The sequence below is a fragment of the Schistocerca piceifrons genome, chromosome 9, assembly GCF_021461385.2.
Source record: "Schistocerca piceifrons isolate TAMUIC-IGC-003096 chromosome 9, iqSchPice1.1, whole genome shotgun sequence".
Classification (NCBI taxonomy): Eukaryota; Metazoa; Arthropoda; class Insecta; order Orthoptera; family Acrididae; genus Schistocerca; species Schistocerca piceifrons.
Genome location: NC_060146.1, coordinates 160724208 through 160741158, shown reverse-complemented (window position 1 = coordinate 160741158; position 16951 = coordinate 160724208). Strand labels below are relative to the sequence as shown.

General features: G+C 43.1%; 1 protein-coding gene across 1 annotated transcript in view; it reads left to right on the top strand.

Annotated features, from left to right (window-relative positions):
* Positions 1-2490, top strand: part of LOC124716799 — a 73033-nt gene extending 70543 nt beyond the window's left edge. The window contains exon 6 of the mRNA XM_047243347.1: positions 1711-2490. Within this exon, the coding sequence (XP_047099303.1) occupies positions 1711-2016 (306 nt within the window). The 3' untranslated portion in view covers positions 2017-2490. The remainder of the gene's footprint in view (positions 1-1710) is intronic.
* Positions 2491-16951: the final 14461 nt, after the last annotated feature.

Here is a 16951-nt window from a genome sequence, read left to right as displayed (position 1 = left end):
GTGGACTGTCAATGCTTGCAGGACTGTCAATGCTTGCAGCAGTGGTCTGTGGAATGTTCCCACATCTGTATGCCAGAGTCAGGATGTCCTTGTAGTACAGACATGCGTTAAGACTGACACATTGTTCGAGAGTAAGTGGCCAACTGATCGTAATCTGGAGAAGAAATTTGGGCACGTGCTGCACTAGAGTCACAGAGGACCGTTGGAACTGTGTATTGATGCAACTGTTCAGGCACTCTTTGCTGACATAATTTATTTGGCCTGAATTTATTACACAATCCTACAATGGTGAACTATCTGCCACATCATTTTCAATAAAATGGCCTTGTCCTTATGGTGTTGCATTTTTTACTGGCAGTGTATAAAAAAGGTAAAGAGATTTGCAGAATTTTTACATGATGCTCAGTAGCTTTAAAAAAAGTAGTATCTTGCAGATTGGTTGCATGATGTAATGGGTAAGGCAAGGCGCTCATTTGTAGAAGGTTGTGGGTTCATATCTCGCGACATATTTTGATTTTTTTTTTTGTTTTTAAATTTTGATAAAAATGACTTTGAACATATGTTATTCAGTTAATTGGTTTAAATGTAATTTTTTTATTTTTGTTCCTTTGTTACATCATTTTAAACATAAGATATTTTTCATTTGTTCTCTCTCTTTTCCATATAATTCTTTTTCCACTCAGAATTTTTGCGAAGCTGAATTTAATTATATTTATCTATTATGATATTTAAATATTTGAAAATGCCGATATATCAGTTAAAACATCAAAGATGAAATAATCTGTCTATATTGTCTGTACAGTGGTGTCAAAAATGTGTTTTTTGCTACAAGATGTGCAATTTTTTTGGTGGGATCATCATACAAACATTTAAAACATAGCTTAAATTCCTATTGCACTATGAACAGAATAAGACAGCTGAAGATTTAATGAAAGAAGGAAAATAAGTAAAATGAAATTCAGGCAAAATGAAGAATAGAAATAATGAACGCAATAGGATGGGTGACAAAATAGGATGATAAAACGAAATAAATTCAATTAAAATTTATATATGAAATTAATTAAATTCACATGAATGAAGATTTCAAGCTGAAAAAGAATGAAAAGAAACAAAATGAGAGCGAATGAAGAAGTTGATATGATGATAAAAATGGTGTAAGAAAGGGATAGAAGCATCAATTAAGTTTAAATGAATTAATTGAATAAAAAAAAATTTCAAAATAATTTTGATAAAATTGTAAAACAAAAGAAATTTAAAGTACCTGACACGATTTGAACACACTACGTGTTGTACATGAAGGCCTTACGCTACCTATTACACCACACAACCAGTCTGTAAAATATTACTTCTTTAATACCTACATCACCATATAGGTGGTTTATAAAACAGGGACCTACGACTGGGGATCTCTCCTTGTTAGATGTGAAACCTCCTTAAACACATAATCAGCAGCAGCAAAATGTCATGTTTCAGTCTGTTCCAGAGTAATGCTTTTCTTCTGCAGTATATATTATGTCGCTGTTGAGGATAGGTGTGTAAAGTATGTGTTTCTATTGGCTTTTATCATTCAGTCTGGAAAGTAAAATTTGTTTGTTAAGATTAGCTAGTTTTTTCCCCTTCTGTGTGGCTTACATTTCAGTAACTGTCATGGTAAAGCCTAACCTAAAATGTTCAAATTTAAAATCAAATTAATTTTGTTACTGTTGACAGATGAAGCACCCAATGAAAATGACAAATAGAGGAGCTCTGAGTGTCGTCATACAGCGAGTGGAATTTGCAACCACAAAAAGCAGAATTGTGGCCGTCGGCTGCTGTGACGGGACAGTGCGTGTGTACTCGTGGTCAACCGGCCGCCCACTTGCCATCTTGCCACACGGTGACGGCATATCTTCTGTGCAGGACGTCGCCTTCTCAGAGGGGCCCCTGGAGTCATTGAATTCGGAGAGCGTGATTGTCGCTGCGGGAGCTGATAGCTCTGTCTCGTTCTGGAGTTCGGACTTCACGAGGAAGACTTAGTGCTGCGTGATCATCCGGTGTGAAGAATTTTTTGATGCACCCCTCTCCTTAAAAATACGTCTGCCCGGATATGCAAACGGGTGAGATGACGACCTAGAGCACGTCACCACACCAAGGGAGGTGATGAGGGTGCCAGCTCACTCATACCTGCCGATGGATCTCCATGTAGAATGCAAAGTTGTACCGTTTTAACAGAAGCGAGGATCACAAGTTGTAATATGTCAGGTGTGGAATATGGAATACTCGTAGTGGATGGTTATGAAACTTCGGACTGTAGGACTCTGGCTGAGCTGCAGTTACATTTGAGACCAGTATCAGACAACTGATAAAAGACTGACAGGCAAATGTTACAATGGATGCACAGTGAATTGATAAACAGAATCCCAAAAAATGAGAGCGTATGTCATAATGGTTGTAAGTTTACTATGGTCCTTGTATGGGCTACAAGTGAAATAAATAAAAATATAATAACTATTACTTATTTAACATCAAATAATTGCATGCAGTTGATAAAATAATAGAATTTCAGGGAATGTATTGGTTTACTCGTGCAAATTTTAGATGTATGATGTCAGGTATAAACTTATAACTGAAGAATCTGGGATTTCATGTAGTATAACTTGCTACCTTTTACTTACGCAGTGTTCATTTATAGATGTTTCAAATAAACTACAGTGTCAGTAATGATAGGTGTTAAAGCTTGTATTGACAAATGGTATATGACCAATTAACTCATGCTGTGAGTATTTAATGAGGGATATTTTTTTAATTGTCCTTTGAATTGTGATACATCATCAAACTTTTGGTTCAACTAAGAAAAAACAATCATTGTAGAATGCAACAGGTGTTTACCAAAGGAGATTACCGTTGTTCCAATTAAGACTTCAAAAGTTCTTGGCTTGTATTAGAGAGGCATTTGTTGAAATGTTCACAGCAAATGCGTTCATTCATTCGTTGACACTTCATGTTCTGTAAATCTGATCGGGTATGTTGGATGAGTCAAGCTGTACAGTGACAGGGTGTGCTTGGAGCTGATATGTCTGGAGCAGCATTGACTTTTGAGAGTAAAAGCCTTTACCAGTGTGGATACTTGCTTTGCTATACATAATGCACAAGCCACCATATGGTATATGGCAAAGGGTACCTTGTACCACTACTACTCATTTCTTTTTCTGTTCCACTCTCAAATGGAACAAGGGAGAAATGATTGTCTACAGGGTGTCTCAAACCTTCTGGGTCAAATTAAAACAGCTGATAGAATGTCCACAGCAGATTATATTAAGGTAGGGAACGAACTGTTGGAAATGAATATTATGTTATGGACACACACAGCATATACTGCATAATTACGATGTAGCTCATAGTAACTGTTGAAAGTGGTGACCATCAATCTCAGTGCACGGACGACAATGGCACATGGTGATTTGCGAGGCTCTCGACAATACCTGGTGTATGTTGTACCAGGAGGCAGGCAGCTTAGACCCTAGCAAGCAGGTCTTCCTCCATTTCTACGGGGTTTCGTACATCGACGTCTTGATGTAACCCTAGAGGGAAAAATCCAGAGGTGTGAGACCTGGCAGCTGTGCTGGCCACAGGAAAAGACCACCCCTTCAAGTCTGAATGATAAGGGTGCGTGTTGTTGAGGTGTTTGCTGATGTTAACATTGAAGTGGGCAGCTGCATCATTGTGTTGAAACCACATCCTTTTGGACAACAAAGGGAACAGTCTCCGAGAACTGTAGCAGCACGTCTCGCAGGAACATCAGTTAATGTGGACCAAACACTTTGAACAATTACTATGAGTTATGTTTTTATGTGGTATGTACTGTGTTTGTCCATAACAAAATATATATTCATTTCTGATCATTGGTTACCTGTCTTAATAGAGTAGGTCATGGATGGGCTCATTACCACCTGTTCCAGTTTGACCCAAAAGCTTTGATTCACCCTCCATATTTCTCCACACGAGCCCTAATTTCTGTTATCTTGTCCTTGCTGTCTTTACTGAAATGTACGTAGGTTGGAAATAAATAGTGGTAACACCGCTGTGGGGACAATAAGGAATCAAATCTAATATTGTCGCTGATAGCACATGTTGTTGACATACCTACCTTACCTCCGAGCAAATGGACTCACCCGTGCCACGTCACTGGCATGCACACAGTCGAGAGAAACACAGTCACTTGAGAGCGAGCAGTCTAACATAAAGGTCTCACTGTGTTTTTGTAACAGGAACAATGGAGTTGGATCAAGATTGAATGTGCCAGAGGTTGTACAGCACCACAGTGTCATCATGGTCTTCGAGAGGCATGCGGGGACTCGGCATTGCCATACAGAACAGTGGCACATTGGGTAAAAGCCTTCTACGGAGGTCGGCAAACTGTGACAGACATGCATCGGGCTGGTCGTCCTAGTGCCTCTGAAGAAGTAGTGCACGCTGTTGCCACATTCATGGACAGTGATTGACACCATACTATTCGTGAGCTCGCCCATGAAACCAGATTAGCGCATACAACTGTGCTTTGCATCCTGAAGGAACGTCTGGTTATGCAAAAAATTGCATCATGATGGGTTCCACATGCCTTGACGGAAATGCAGAAATGGATGCATTAAGATGCTGCTCAGACGCACTAGGAGTGCTAGGAGTGCGAAGGAGAGGCATTCTTACACCGTATTGTAACACTGGACGTGATGTGGGCCACATCATACGAGCCAAAACTGAAATGCCAATCCAACGAATGGTGACATTATGGGTCGCCGCGAAAGACCAAAGTGCGTCAGAGCCCCAGTATGGTGAAAGTTATGGTGATTCTCGTGTACAACTGTGATGGTGTTATCCTAACGCATTAAGTTCCTCCGCGGCAGATCGTCCATGCACAGTATTACTGTTCATTTTTGGAGCATCACTTGCGACCAGCTTTGTGAAAGAAGCAACAACACTTTCTGCGCAACCCACCGGTCATTTTGCACGACGGTGCATGGACGCATACAGCGCAAGCTGTGGCTGCCCTGTTCGATCGATGGGACTGGGAAGTACTGTACCATCCACCATACTCCCCAGACTTAAGTCCTTGTGACTTTGATTTGATTCTGAAGATGAAGGAACCACTTCGTGGCATTCGCTTCAGAACTGTTCCAGAGATTCAACAGGCAGTAGACTGCTCCATTCACACCATCAACAGAACAGGCTCTGCTAACGGTATACTGCACCTTCCACATCACTGGCAATGGGTTCTACACAGTGCTGGTGAATACTTTGAAGGACAGTAACAGGTGCAAACATGTAACTCTTTTGTATTGGTTGTGAATAAATAGTTTACCACTATTTGAGTTCTAACCATCATATGTTGGCGGGAGTGGAACTGCTGTGCAATTGGCCACAAATACTAGTTCGCCACTCGTAAATTTCCTCATTGACATGCCACAAAAAGAATGTCATTTACCTTCTAGGGATTCCATTTGAGTTCACAAAGCATCTTGCAGTGTTCCTTTGACTCGTTGTGATATTGAGGGGCAGTGTAAAATTTACTCGCGAGCTAAGATTTCGTATTATTCAGTTGCCAATCTTGTTACTTCTTTACACTCACCAATATCTCTCAATCAGACTTCGTTTCTCAAAGTAGTACAATTACTGCTGGAAGTTAACAGTACAATGAAATGTACAAATTCTTGAAGTAAATACAATGCTTCTCAGAAACATGTCAAATATTGTACTCTTATTTGCAGTGACCATGCATAACGAAGTTTGCTTGTTATTTGGAACATCACAAGTACATTCCTCCCTGTGGGTCTGGGGGTTAGAATAAGCCTGAGATATCCCTGCCTGTCATAAGAGGTGACGAAAAGATCTCTCTCACTTTCCAGCCCTGTAAGTTCAAGTCCCATTTTATGGTTTTACCTGCCACTTTCCAAATTCTACAGAAGTGCAGGCTATATAGGGAAGGACGCCTTATGTGGTGCATGAGTTATCTATAGTGCCCTTAGATTTGATCTCCCTAACCTCTTGTCATGGCTTTGCATCTCCACCTGCGATTCAACTATTCGGGTGAGGACACTTTCTGTGGTATGTCATCTTCTTCCGTTGTCTCCTGTCCTCTTCCACCCCCATTACAATATTGGATTTCTCTGCACCCAATATCCAGCACGGTAGCCAGTCCGTTGTGGTGGGGCCATCATGTACCCATTTGTTGGTAGCCCCTTGACATCACAGGGATCGCACTGTTGATGCCTGAGCTGTAAACTCCCCACGTATGCCAAGGAGTCAATGCCTGACTTCCTGGGGCATCAGGACTCCTGGCATCGGCCATCATGCCAGGTGGCGTTTGCTGTGGCTGGGAGAGCCCCTGATAGGAATGAGTGGGATCAGGGCGGACAACCCGCAATGAAGCGGGAGACCTGCTGTGCCAGCAGTCTCTAAGAAGGGCAAGATAGAGTACAGTGCTGACAGATGTGACCCTAAATTGTTTCCCTACCTCACTACACCATGGGAGGAATGTAGGGCCTACAGAAAGAAGAGGGCCAATTTCACCTTGGTATTTAGTCTGTTGCAGAATGGACAGGGACTCCTTCCTACCTATGAAGCCTCAATTTTTTGTTGAGCATCTTGAGGGTAAGTTTGGGGAAGTGGCAGTGTTGTCCAAGATGAGAAGCGGTGCAGTCCTGATTCAGACAGCATCTCTAGCTCAATCCTGGGTGTTACTCACTTGTGACTGGCTGGGTGATAGTCCAATTTCTGTCACTCCCAATAAAGCCTCAACATGGTCCATGGGATTATTTTCCATCGCGACCTCCTCCTGCAGTCTGATGGCGAGCTCCACGCCAATCTAGAATGGCAGGGTGTTCATTTCATCCGGAACATTCACAGGGGACCCAAAGACAACAGGGTTGCTACCTGTGCCTTCATCTTGGCCTTTGAGGGTGATTCACTGTCTGAAAAGGTCAAGGTGATAGGTTACTGCTGTGACGTTAAACCATACGTCCCTCCCCCTATTCAGTGCTTTAAGTGCTGGAAATTTGGGCACATCTCTTCCCACTGCACTTCCAGCACCACATGTCGAGACTCTGGACATCCACTGCATCCAGATACTCCACATGCGCCTCCTCCCACTGTGGAGAGCAGCACTTCCCCTGTTCGCCAGACTGCACATACTCCAAAAGGAGTGGAAAAGACCCTGGACAGGTTGACTTACCAAGAGGCTAAACGTAAATTTGAACGATTACACCCTCTTTGGTTGACGTCCACATATGCTGGAGCTACATTACCATTGCTGTCACAAGTACCAGCCATACCACACTCTGTGCCACAAACTGTGGGGCCTCCGGAATACATCCGCCTCCTTGGTGGTAGGGGGGAAATCTCCTTCCGTTGCTCCCAAAGTACCTACTTCAGGAGCAAGGCCCCCCAAACGCAGGGGACATCAGTACCCTCCTCCCAGCGAGAGAAGCAACAGCCTCCTCCGGCTCCTCTCTACCAAGGCCTCCGCTAATGCTACAGCAGATACTTGCCAGAGGCTAAAGGAGCCAAAAGCAGCTGGATGAAGAGCTTCATGGTCTTCCTCTGTGCCTGAAGCTACTTCGAAAAAGTCCTCCCAACAAGCTCCTAAAGAGAAATGAGAGGGCAATCAAACAAAAAAGTCTGTTAAGAAAAAGAATCCTCTGCTGGCCCCAACACCACCACCTCCTACCAGTTCTGCACCTGCAAATGAGGCGGAGATCTCATTGTCCACTGAGGACCTGGATCTCATTGATGCCTCATCCGCAATAGGAATGGACACACATACCTAGTCGGTGGCAACAGGTGACCCTGAGGCGTAACCTGCCTGCTTGCATGCATCATGCATTCCCAGCCTCACGATAATGTCATCCTCCAGTGTAGTTCCTGCAGTTTTGTCCACCACCTTGCTGAGCTACGGCAACTGTGCAACTTTACACCTTCTTTCTGCATTGCCCTCCAAGAAACTTGGTTCCCGGCCTTGGGGACTCCTGCCCTCCACGGCTATAAGGGATACTACAGGAAACGTAGCAACTGTAATCGAGTGTCAGATGGAGTTTGCGTTTATGCCCTAAACTCAGTCTGTAGTGAACCTCTCCCCCTTCAAACCCCTCTTGAAGCTGTGGCTGTTAGGATAAGGACAATGCCGGAAATAACTGTCTGCAATGTATATCTTCCTCCAGATGGCACAGAACCCCTGAATGCATTGGATGCACTGATTCATCAATTTCTTAAACCTTTCCTACTTTCCTTTTAACACCCGTAACTCCTTGTGGGGTGGCACCATGCTTACTGGCCGAGGTAGAGATGTCAAAATGTTCCTGTCTCAACTTGACCTTTGCCTCTTAAATACTGGGGCCCCCACACATTTCAGTGTGGCTCATGGCACTTATACAGCCATTGATTTATCCCTCTGCAGCCCAGGACTTCTCTCATCTGTCCGCTGGAGAGCCCATGATGACTTGTGTGGTAGTGACCACTTTCCCATCCTGTCACTCCCCCAGCACCATTCCCCTGAGCGTCTACCAAGATGGCCCTTAAACGAGACAGACTGGGAAGCTTTCACCTCTGCTGTCACTGTTGAATCTCCCCCACATGGTACCATCGATGCGGTAGTTGATCAGGTTACTAGAACGATCGTTTCTGCAGCGGAAAACATGACCCCTTGTTCTTTGGGGTGCCCCCATTGAAAGTCAGTATCTTCATGGTTGCCAGAAATTGCTGAGACAATAAGAGCGTCGGCGAGCTCTGTAGTGACAGAAGCGGCACCCTTCCCGAGAGCACCTAATAGCTTTTAAACTGCTCCGTGCCTGATTTCACCAGCTTTTAAAAAGACAGAAACAGGAATGTTGGGAGAGGTACATTTTCACCATTGGCCATTTGGCCATATGTCACCTTCCCAAGTCTGGATGAAGACCAGATGTGTTTATGGGCACCAGATCCAGACAGGTATCACTGGCATTAACATAAATGGTGTGTTATCTACCAATGCAGTCGCATATGACGAGCACTTTGCTGAGCAGTATACTCGAGCCTCTGCTTCGGAGATTTTATCCCCCAGCATTTCGCACCCTCAAATGGCGAATGGAAAGGAAAGCCCTCTTGTTCACTGAATGTCACAGTGAACCCTATAATGCTCCATTTAAAGAGTGGAAACTCCTCAGCGTCCTTGCACATTCCCCGAGCACAGCGCCTGGGCCACATCAGATCCACAGTCAGATGATCAAACATCTCTCGTCCTACTACAAGCGACATCTCCTCGTGATCTTCAGCTGTATCTGGTTCGATGGCATCTTTCGATCGCAATGGCAGGAGAGCACCATCATTCCATTGCTCAATCCTGGCAAATACCCACTTGATGTGGATAGCTATTGGCCCATCAGCCTCACCAACGTTCTTTGTAAGCTGTTAGAACGTATGGTAAGTCAGCGGCTGGGTTGGGTCCAGGAGTCACGTAGCCTACTGGCTCCATACCAGAGCAGTTTCCACCAGGGTTGCTCTACCACTGATAATCTAGTTTCCCTCTGGAGTCTGCCATCCGAACAGCCTTTTCCAGACTCCAACACCTGGTTGCCGTCCTTTTAGATTTACAAAAAGCTTATGACACGACCTGGCAACATCATATCCTTGCCACTTTCTACGAGTGGGGTCTCCTGGTCCTGCTCCAGATTTTTATCCAAAATTTCCTATCGCTCCGTACTTTCTATGTCCAAGTTGATGCCTTCCATAGTTCCCCCATATCCAGGAGAATGTGGTCCAGCATGTCTCTGAACTGAGTATATCTTTATTTTTAGTGGCCATTAATGGTGTAGCAGCAGCTGACGGGCCATCTGTCTCCCCTTCTCTGTATGCAGATGACTTCTGCATTTCGTACTGCTCCTCCAGTACTGGTGTTACTGAGGGGCACCTACAGAGAGCCATGGGCTCTAGCCCACGGCTTCCAGTTTTCAGCCATGAAGTCGTGTGTCATGCACTTCTATCGGCGTCGTACCGTTCATCCGGAACCAGAAATTTGCCTCAATGATGATCCATTCACTGTAGTGGAGACATACCAATTCTTAGGACTGGTTTTCGACACCCAATTGACTCGGCTTCCTCATCTTCGTCAGCTGAAGCAGAAGTGCTGGCAGCACCTCAATGTCCTCTGCTGCCTGAGCAACAGCAACTGGGATGCATATTGCTCTACGCTGCTGTAGCTCTACAGAGCCCTTTTTCAATCCTGTCTTGACTATGGGAGTGTGGTTTATGGTTCGGCGGCACCATCGGCGTTGTGTTTACTCGACCCAGTGCACCACTGTGGTGTTTGACTGGCAGTGGGACGTTTTTGGATGAGTCCAGTGGCCAGCATCCTGGTGGAGGTTGGAGTCCCACCATTGAAGGTTAGGCATGCACAACTGCTCGCCAGTTATGTTGCACACATTCGTAGTTCTCCTGAGTATCTGAAATACCGTCTCCTTTTCCCACCCACAGCAGTTCTTCTCCCGCATCGGAGGCCCAGGTCAGGGCTTAAGATTGAGGTTCACGTCCGATCTCTCTTGTCTGAAGTGAAGTCCGTGCCTTTATCACCTATACTAGAGGTCCACGTACACATCCATGGTGTACATCTAGGCCGAAGCTGCGCCTGGATCTTTCACATGGCCCTAAGGACTCTGTTAACCCGGCAGCTCTCTGCTGTCACTTCCTGTCGGTTCTTGACATGTACCGGGATCATGAAGTGGTTTATACAGACGGCTCAGTGGCTGATGGTCACGTTGGCTTCACATATGTTCATGGAGGACATATTGAACAGCACTCCTTGCCAAATGGCTGCAGTGTTTTCCCTGGCGGCCATTTCTCGTGATCTTGAGTGCATCTGCACATGCCCTGGCAAGTCGTTTCTGCTCTGTACTGACTCCTTGAGCAGCCTACAAGTTGTCGACCAGTGCTACCCCGCCATCCTTTGATAGCAACCATCCAGGAGTCCATACGATTATAAATGTCATTAACAAGTTGATTTTCAAAAATTACTACTTTCCCCTCACACACTTAGACTCTTTTACCAAACGCATCTACATTCTCTGCTACACGAGTTTTGAATTGTGTGACTTGTTCGTTAACAAATTGTGTGTGTTCCTCAAAACTTTCTAATACCTCTATTTTGTCACTTGACATTTGTGTTCAGACACTCAAAATTTTAGATTCAAAGTCTGCTTTGGCACTCAAGATATCTGTTTTTAGCAAACATAAGTCATCAGTTTGTGCAAATCTGGCTCCTTGTAGAGACACTTTAATGTCGTATTTGCTCCTTGGGTGTGTCTCCCCCAACAGCTCTCTTACCATCATCACTCCCCTTGTTGGTATCCATTGTTATCATTGTTAATGTTTCCCCCAAAAACTGAACTATTCTTGTTGTTCTATGGCACTTAGCTGCTGTGATGGCTTTATTCCTGTGATGCTGATCCTGTAGGCTTGTTTTCTTTAATTTAATTCAGTATGGCTTCCATGTAGTGTCTTATTGCACAATTTGCATGTTTTACTCTTTACAATAACACATCAGAATTGTCCACAAGCAATAATTTGTTGCTTCTCTGTAAACAGAACATCTTTAGCACCCAGCATAATAAAATGACATTGAGTTATCCAGTTTCGTAATTGATTTACAAAACATCCTGCCCCACATTCGTAACCCTTCTCATATATAAAAAGTATTAGATCACCGGCTAGCTCTTCTGACAGTAGACTGGACACAACATGTTTTCCATTAGTTTATTTCCAAAAGCCATGTCATCTCCTCATTACTGCTGTGTGTCAATAACAATTTATAAAAACTTAGTTTGTCGTGCAATATTGCCAAGCATCAAGGCATAACAAGCTACTAGTTTCCACTACTGATGTCCCTCTCTCACTGACCGACAAAGCACTTACCCTTTCTTTGTATACAAAAACAGACGCCTTCCAATATGTCGGTAATGCCACATTTACTAGTCCATTCAACAATTTTGTTTCAATAACTTTGATTCTTGGAATTGTATGCTTTTTTTTGGGTTAGTTGTATTTAGTTTTTAAAATAAAGCAGATAACTGAAAACATAAGAAGAATTGGCATTGTTATGTCTTGAATTAAGCTAGTCGAATTTGGTCATTAATCGATCTTTGAATGGAAGTGTAATAGAAGTGATTTTGAAATATAGATGCCATTTTGCAAAAATGCCTCTAGTTTTTGTACACTACTAAACATTTAAATAAAGTTATAACCATTCTACTTTTCTTCTGAACATACATATGAAACCCGAATGAGATTTTCACTCTGCAGCGGAGTGTGCACTGATATGAAACTTCCTGGCAGATTAAAACTGTGTGCCCGACTGAGACTCGAACTCGGAACCTTTGCCTCTCGCGGGCAAGTGCTCTACCAACTGAGCTACCGAAGCACGACTCACGCCTGGTACTCACAGCTTTACTTCTGCCAGTACCTCGTCTCCTACCTTCCAAACTTTACAGAAGCTCTCCTGCAAACCTTGCAGAACTAGCACTCCTGAAAGAAAGGATATTGCTGAGACATGGCTTAGCCACAGCCTGGGTGATGTTTCCAGAATGAGATTTTCACTCTGCAGCGGAGTGTGCACTGATATGAAACTTCCTGGCAGATTAAAACTGTGTGCCCGACCGAGACTCGGACTCGGGACCTTTGCCTCTCGCGGGCAAGTGCTCTACCAACTGAGCTACCGAAGCACAACTCACGCCCGGTACTCACAGTTTTACTTCTGCCAGTACCTCGAGGAGATGAGGTACTGGCAGAAGTAAAGCTGTGAGTACCGGGCGTGAGTCATGCTTCGGTAGCTCAGTTGGTAGAGCACTTGCCCGCGAGAGGCAAAGGTCCCAAGTTCGAGTCTCGGTCGGGCACACAGTTTTAATCTGCCAGGAAGTTTCATACATATGAAAACTGTAAATAAATTATTTTTTGGAGATATGACATTTTTCTATTATGTGATAAAATTGGTGTGATTACAGTGTGGATAATATCTCCTTGCACTGACAAGGTTGTTAGCATTTGTTTGCATACCTGATTTGGTCTAAATTTAAAAATGTGGTCATAATGTGAAGAAAATGGTGTGCTATTGATTTCTTCATTAATGGTAAAAGAAGGTGTACTAAGGGCTTGTTTCATTATAACATGGATAAACTCCCTTCCTCCCACACACAGAAGGAAGCCTTAAAGATTTTTCTATCCTCTTACTGCTCCTTGATACATGACAGAAAGTTGCCGGCAGAATTACTATGTGGTCATTGGCACTGTAGCCCATTGCATCTTCTGAGGCCACTGTTAAAAGGAAATTCATTCCACCACGTCAGTTTCAGTGACAGGATAAAGTGTTCTTTAAAGTTCTTGCAAGAAACAGTGTTGGGAGCATGGTGTCACAAAAGTCTTGAGAAGTTCATTTTACACCATTCACAGTTCAGCAGTGCTGCAATGGCATCACCAGAACCAGTTGTGGCACTCTTTTGTCAGTGATTCTGCCACAGAATTTTTGCCCAGAGACATAGCACACTGCTGGGGTACGTAGCAGCAGTCATTTCTGCCTCTATGCCGGTTGCGACCAACAGCTTCCAGCATGGTTGCCAACGGAGATTGACATCACACCGCTACAGCTACTGCCGTCGGCCTGTGTCCTGCAGCCTGAACTGATGTCTGTGGACATGCCACCCCAAACAGCCATCGTGCCACCTGGGAGTTCCACTTGCTGCCAACCTGACCACAGTGTCTGCTTCACCAGATGCAGGCGTGGACCCCGTGTTCCTGGTCATTCACGAAGTTGATACCAATGCAGACACGAAGCTACCATCAGCTGTCATTCCACTCCCTGTTTCCACATCTGTCAGCATTTCATCTTGTTAATTTCATGATTTAAACAAATAATTCGACCTAACTCTTGCAGTAGAGAAACTGTTAAAAAGAAACAATTTTCCGATGTATTCAGTTAATGGGACTACACAGAAGAGGCAACTGAATATATTTTGTCATTCAAATGTAATAATATTAGTGAATTTTTTTTTAGAATAGCACGTTATTCTGCATTATAACACACCACTGTTGCGCCAACGAAGGAATACTTGTTGGCACTGTGTTGAGTTCTTAAGATTTACTTCTGGAATAGGCTGAGTTGATACTACAACATAGACAAAATGTTAGATCACCTTATTATAACTTGAACAAATGTAAATACACACACAATACTTCTGACAAAACTGAAAAGTACCTGGGAATTAATTAGGGGCTGGCTTTGCTAACATGTTTTCAAATACAGCTAAATAGATACTTTAAGATTACTAGTATTTCGTCTCCCAAATGTTTATAATTAGTGCAGAATAGAATTTAAGTTATGAAACAATTACTGATTTTGCCCTATAATGAAAGACACTAACTAGGAATAGTCAAAATAAACTAAAAAAACAATTACATACATAGAACTAAGCACAAAATTAGATCTGGCATTATATTTTTTAAACTGAGGCCAACCTTTTTCTTTTATGAAAATGCAGATTATATTCACATATGTTAATTTTAATTAATTCAAAAATGAATTTTAAGGAGGCAGATGGCAAAACAAGAGGAGAAGTAAAAATATACCTCCCTGCTTCGGCCACATGGCTGTGTACGTGGGGTGGATACTGACGACGTCTCCATCTCATTGTCACCTGCGTAGCAGCTGGTTTGAGCTGCCTTGTTTGTGTGCAGCAAAAGATGTGTGCCCTGTTTACTGTTATGTGGCTGTTCTTGTGTCACATGATCAGTAAATGCCAGAAAGAGGTTGCCAGTTTTCATCTGCAACGTGCTGTTCTTGGCAGTTGGAGCAGAACGAGTCACATGCTTTGGTTTGTCTGTCTGCCAACATGCTATGCGCCTGTGTCAGCTGTTGGTATTTTAAGGGGGGGGGGGGGGCATTGCACTTCGATGCCACAGGTGTACATGTACCACCATTCTTCTGTGCTTCTGTCAGCCATAGCTCTCCTTTTGTCACCAGTTGTGGATACTGCGAGCGTCCTTCTCGTGTGTGATTTTCTGCTTAGATGCTGTGACTCCATCCCGGGGCTCGATAGAAGTGGAGAAGCACTGCCTGTACATCTGTTCGTGTAACAAATAATAGTATTGTAGAATATTATACCAGTGTTGTGTGTGTGTACCATTCAAAATGGGTTATTTATTGAATGTACTGTACTTCTCCAAATCTGTCCCCTGCAACCATGGTGTGTGGCCCTACAAAATGTTTTATACGTCTTGTGTGCTTATAACATATCTGGAGTCAGAATTATAAGACTGAACAAATTTCAGGAGCCGCTCTTCACACACAATACTAACAAGCGCTAATGAATTACAGGAACAGCTCTTCACACACAATACTCACAAGCACTAATGAACAAAAAGAACACACAGAGACCAGCTCTCTTGGCAGACCCATGTTATTTGTTTTGTCAGTTGCATATCAGACGGCCAAAGTGTTTGCATTATTAAATTATTTTGTGCTGTCTTTTCTGTTTTAATTAAAGAGTCCACAACGGTGGTAAACGAAAAAACTTGTAGTGATTATGGAAGTCAGAAAATACTAATAATATCGAGTATTGGTATAAAAATGAATATTGTTAATGGTCGGAAGAGAGAATTTATAAAACTTCGGCCTATTCTGTTATTTTTGTTGTCCATCTTGTCCTTCCACCACATTAAGCAAGACTTTACCATATGTTCAGATTCCCTTACTCTACTTGAGGATGTAGCCAGGATCTTTGATGTGTATGGGTCACCTGGATAGAACAGCTCGCACCAATCGTATTAGATTTAGGTGCTCAGAGCTGGACTGCTCTGTGATACTTAATTAAAATTATACAACAACTCGTTGGATGTGCCTGCAAACAGATAATCACTAAGCGACGGCACGTGAAGACATGCGTCACTGAATGTAATGTCAACAAGACTATTTCTCTCCTGGGCACCACACTGCCAATCTCTGTAGTAAACACTTTTCCCTATGTGAAGGCTATAGGCGACTCCACTTGTAGACTAATTCTCACACGCAGATGCCCGCTACGAGCTGTAACCCTGGAACTCAGTACTGGAACTGTCGTACGTCAACGATGAACAGGAACCATCCCTTGCTGCCTGTGGCCACCAATTATCACAATGCGGAAGTCCATCTCATTGGCAGCAGTGTGAAGGTTGCTGACTGGGCCGAGCTTGTGGATAGTGGCAAACTCGAAAGTACTGCCCGTGGCTCCAGTCGGAAACTGTCGCAGTGCTCCAGCTCTGGTTGCATGCGTTGACGAGGACACAATAGTCTTGTCAAAGGGGGTAGGGGGCTCTGATTTGCTAATGAAGACCTTAAAAAGACTCATGTCTTTCATTCTATTCTGAAACATATTTATTTATTAATTTTATATACATAATTGTCTTTTGGGGAAACTTAATACAGGTAGTATCTGGTCTATAAATTTAAGAAGGAAAATCCTTACTTAAAAAAAAAAAACATATAATGAGAAATACCCAGTTGTGCAACTAAATATTTCTTTTGTAAAATAAAGAACAACTACCTTCAATCACAGTTATCATTTTATTTTAGTGCATGAAGCATTTCTATTCCCGGGGGCTCATCATCAGGTGCTTTACTTCCATATATACAAATTGTATATATCCAGAAAAACATGTTTACTCATACTGTGCTTCAAAACCATGTAACCACTTTTGGGAACAGTGAGTTTCCTTTCACTTTGTCCTAGTTCTCTAACTTATATTCACAATGTGCCACTTTGTAATACGCCATTTAGCCTTACCAGGACCAGAATTTACCTATGTCTGAGAGAAGAAAAAGAACTGATACAGACTGTTAAAGTACCTGAACATGGGTTCCCAGGCTCGAAATGATTGGTGCTTTGAAATAAATCATGATTGTGGCTGAAGGCGGTTTTTCTTTATTTTA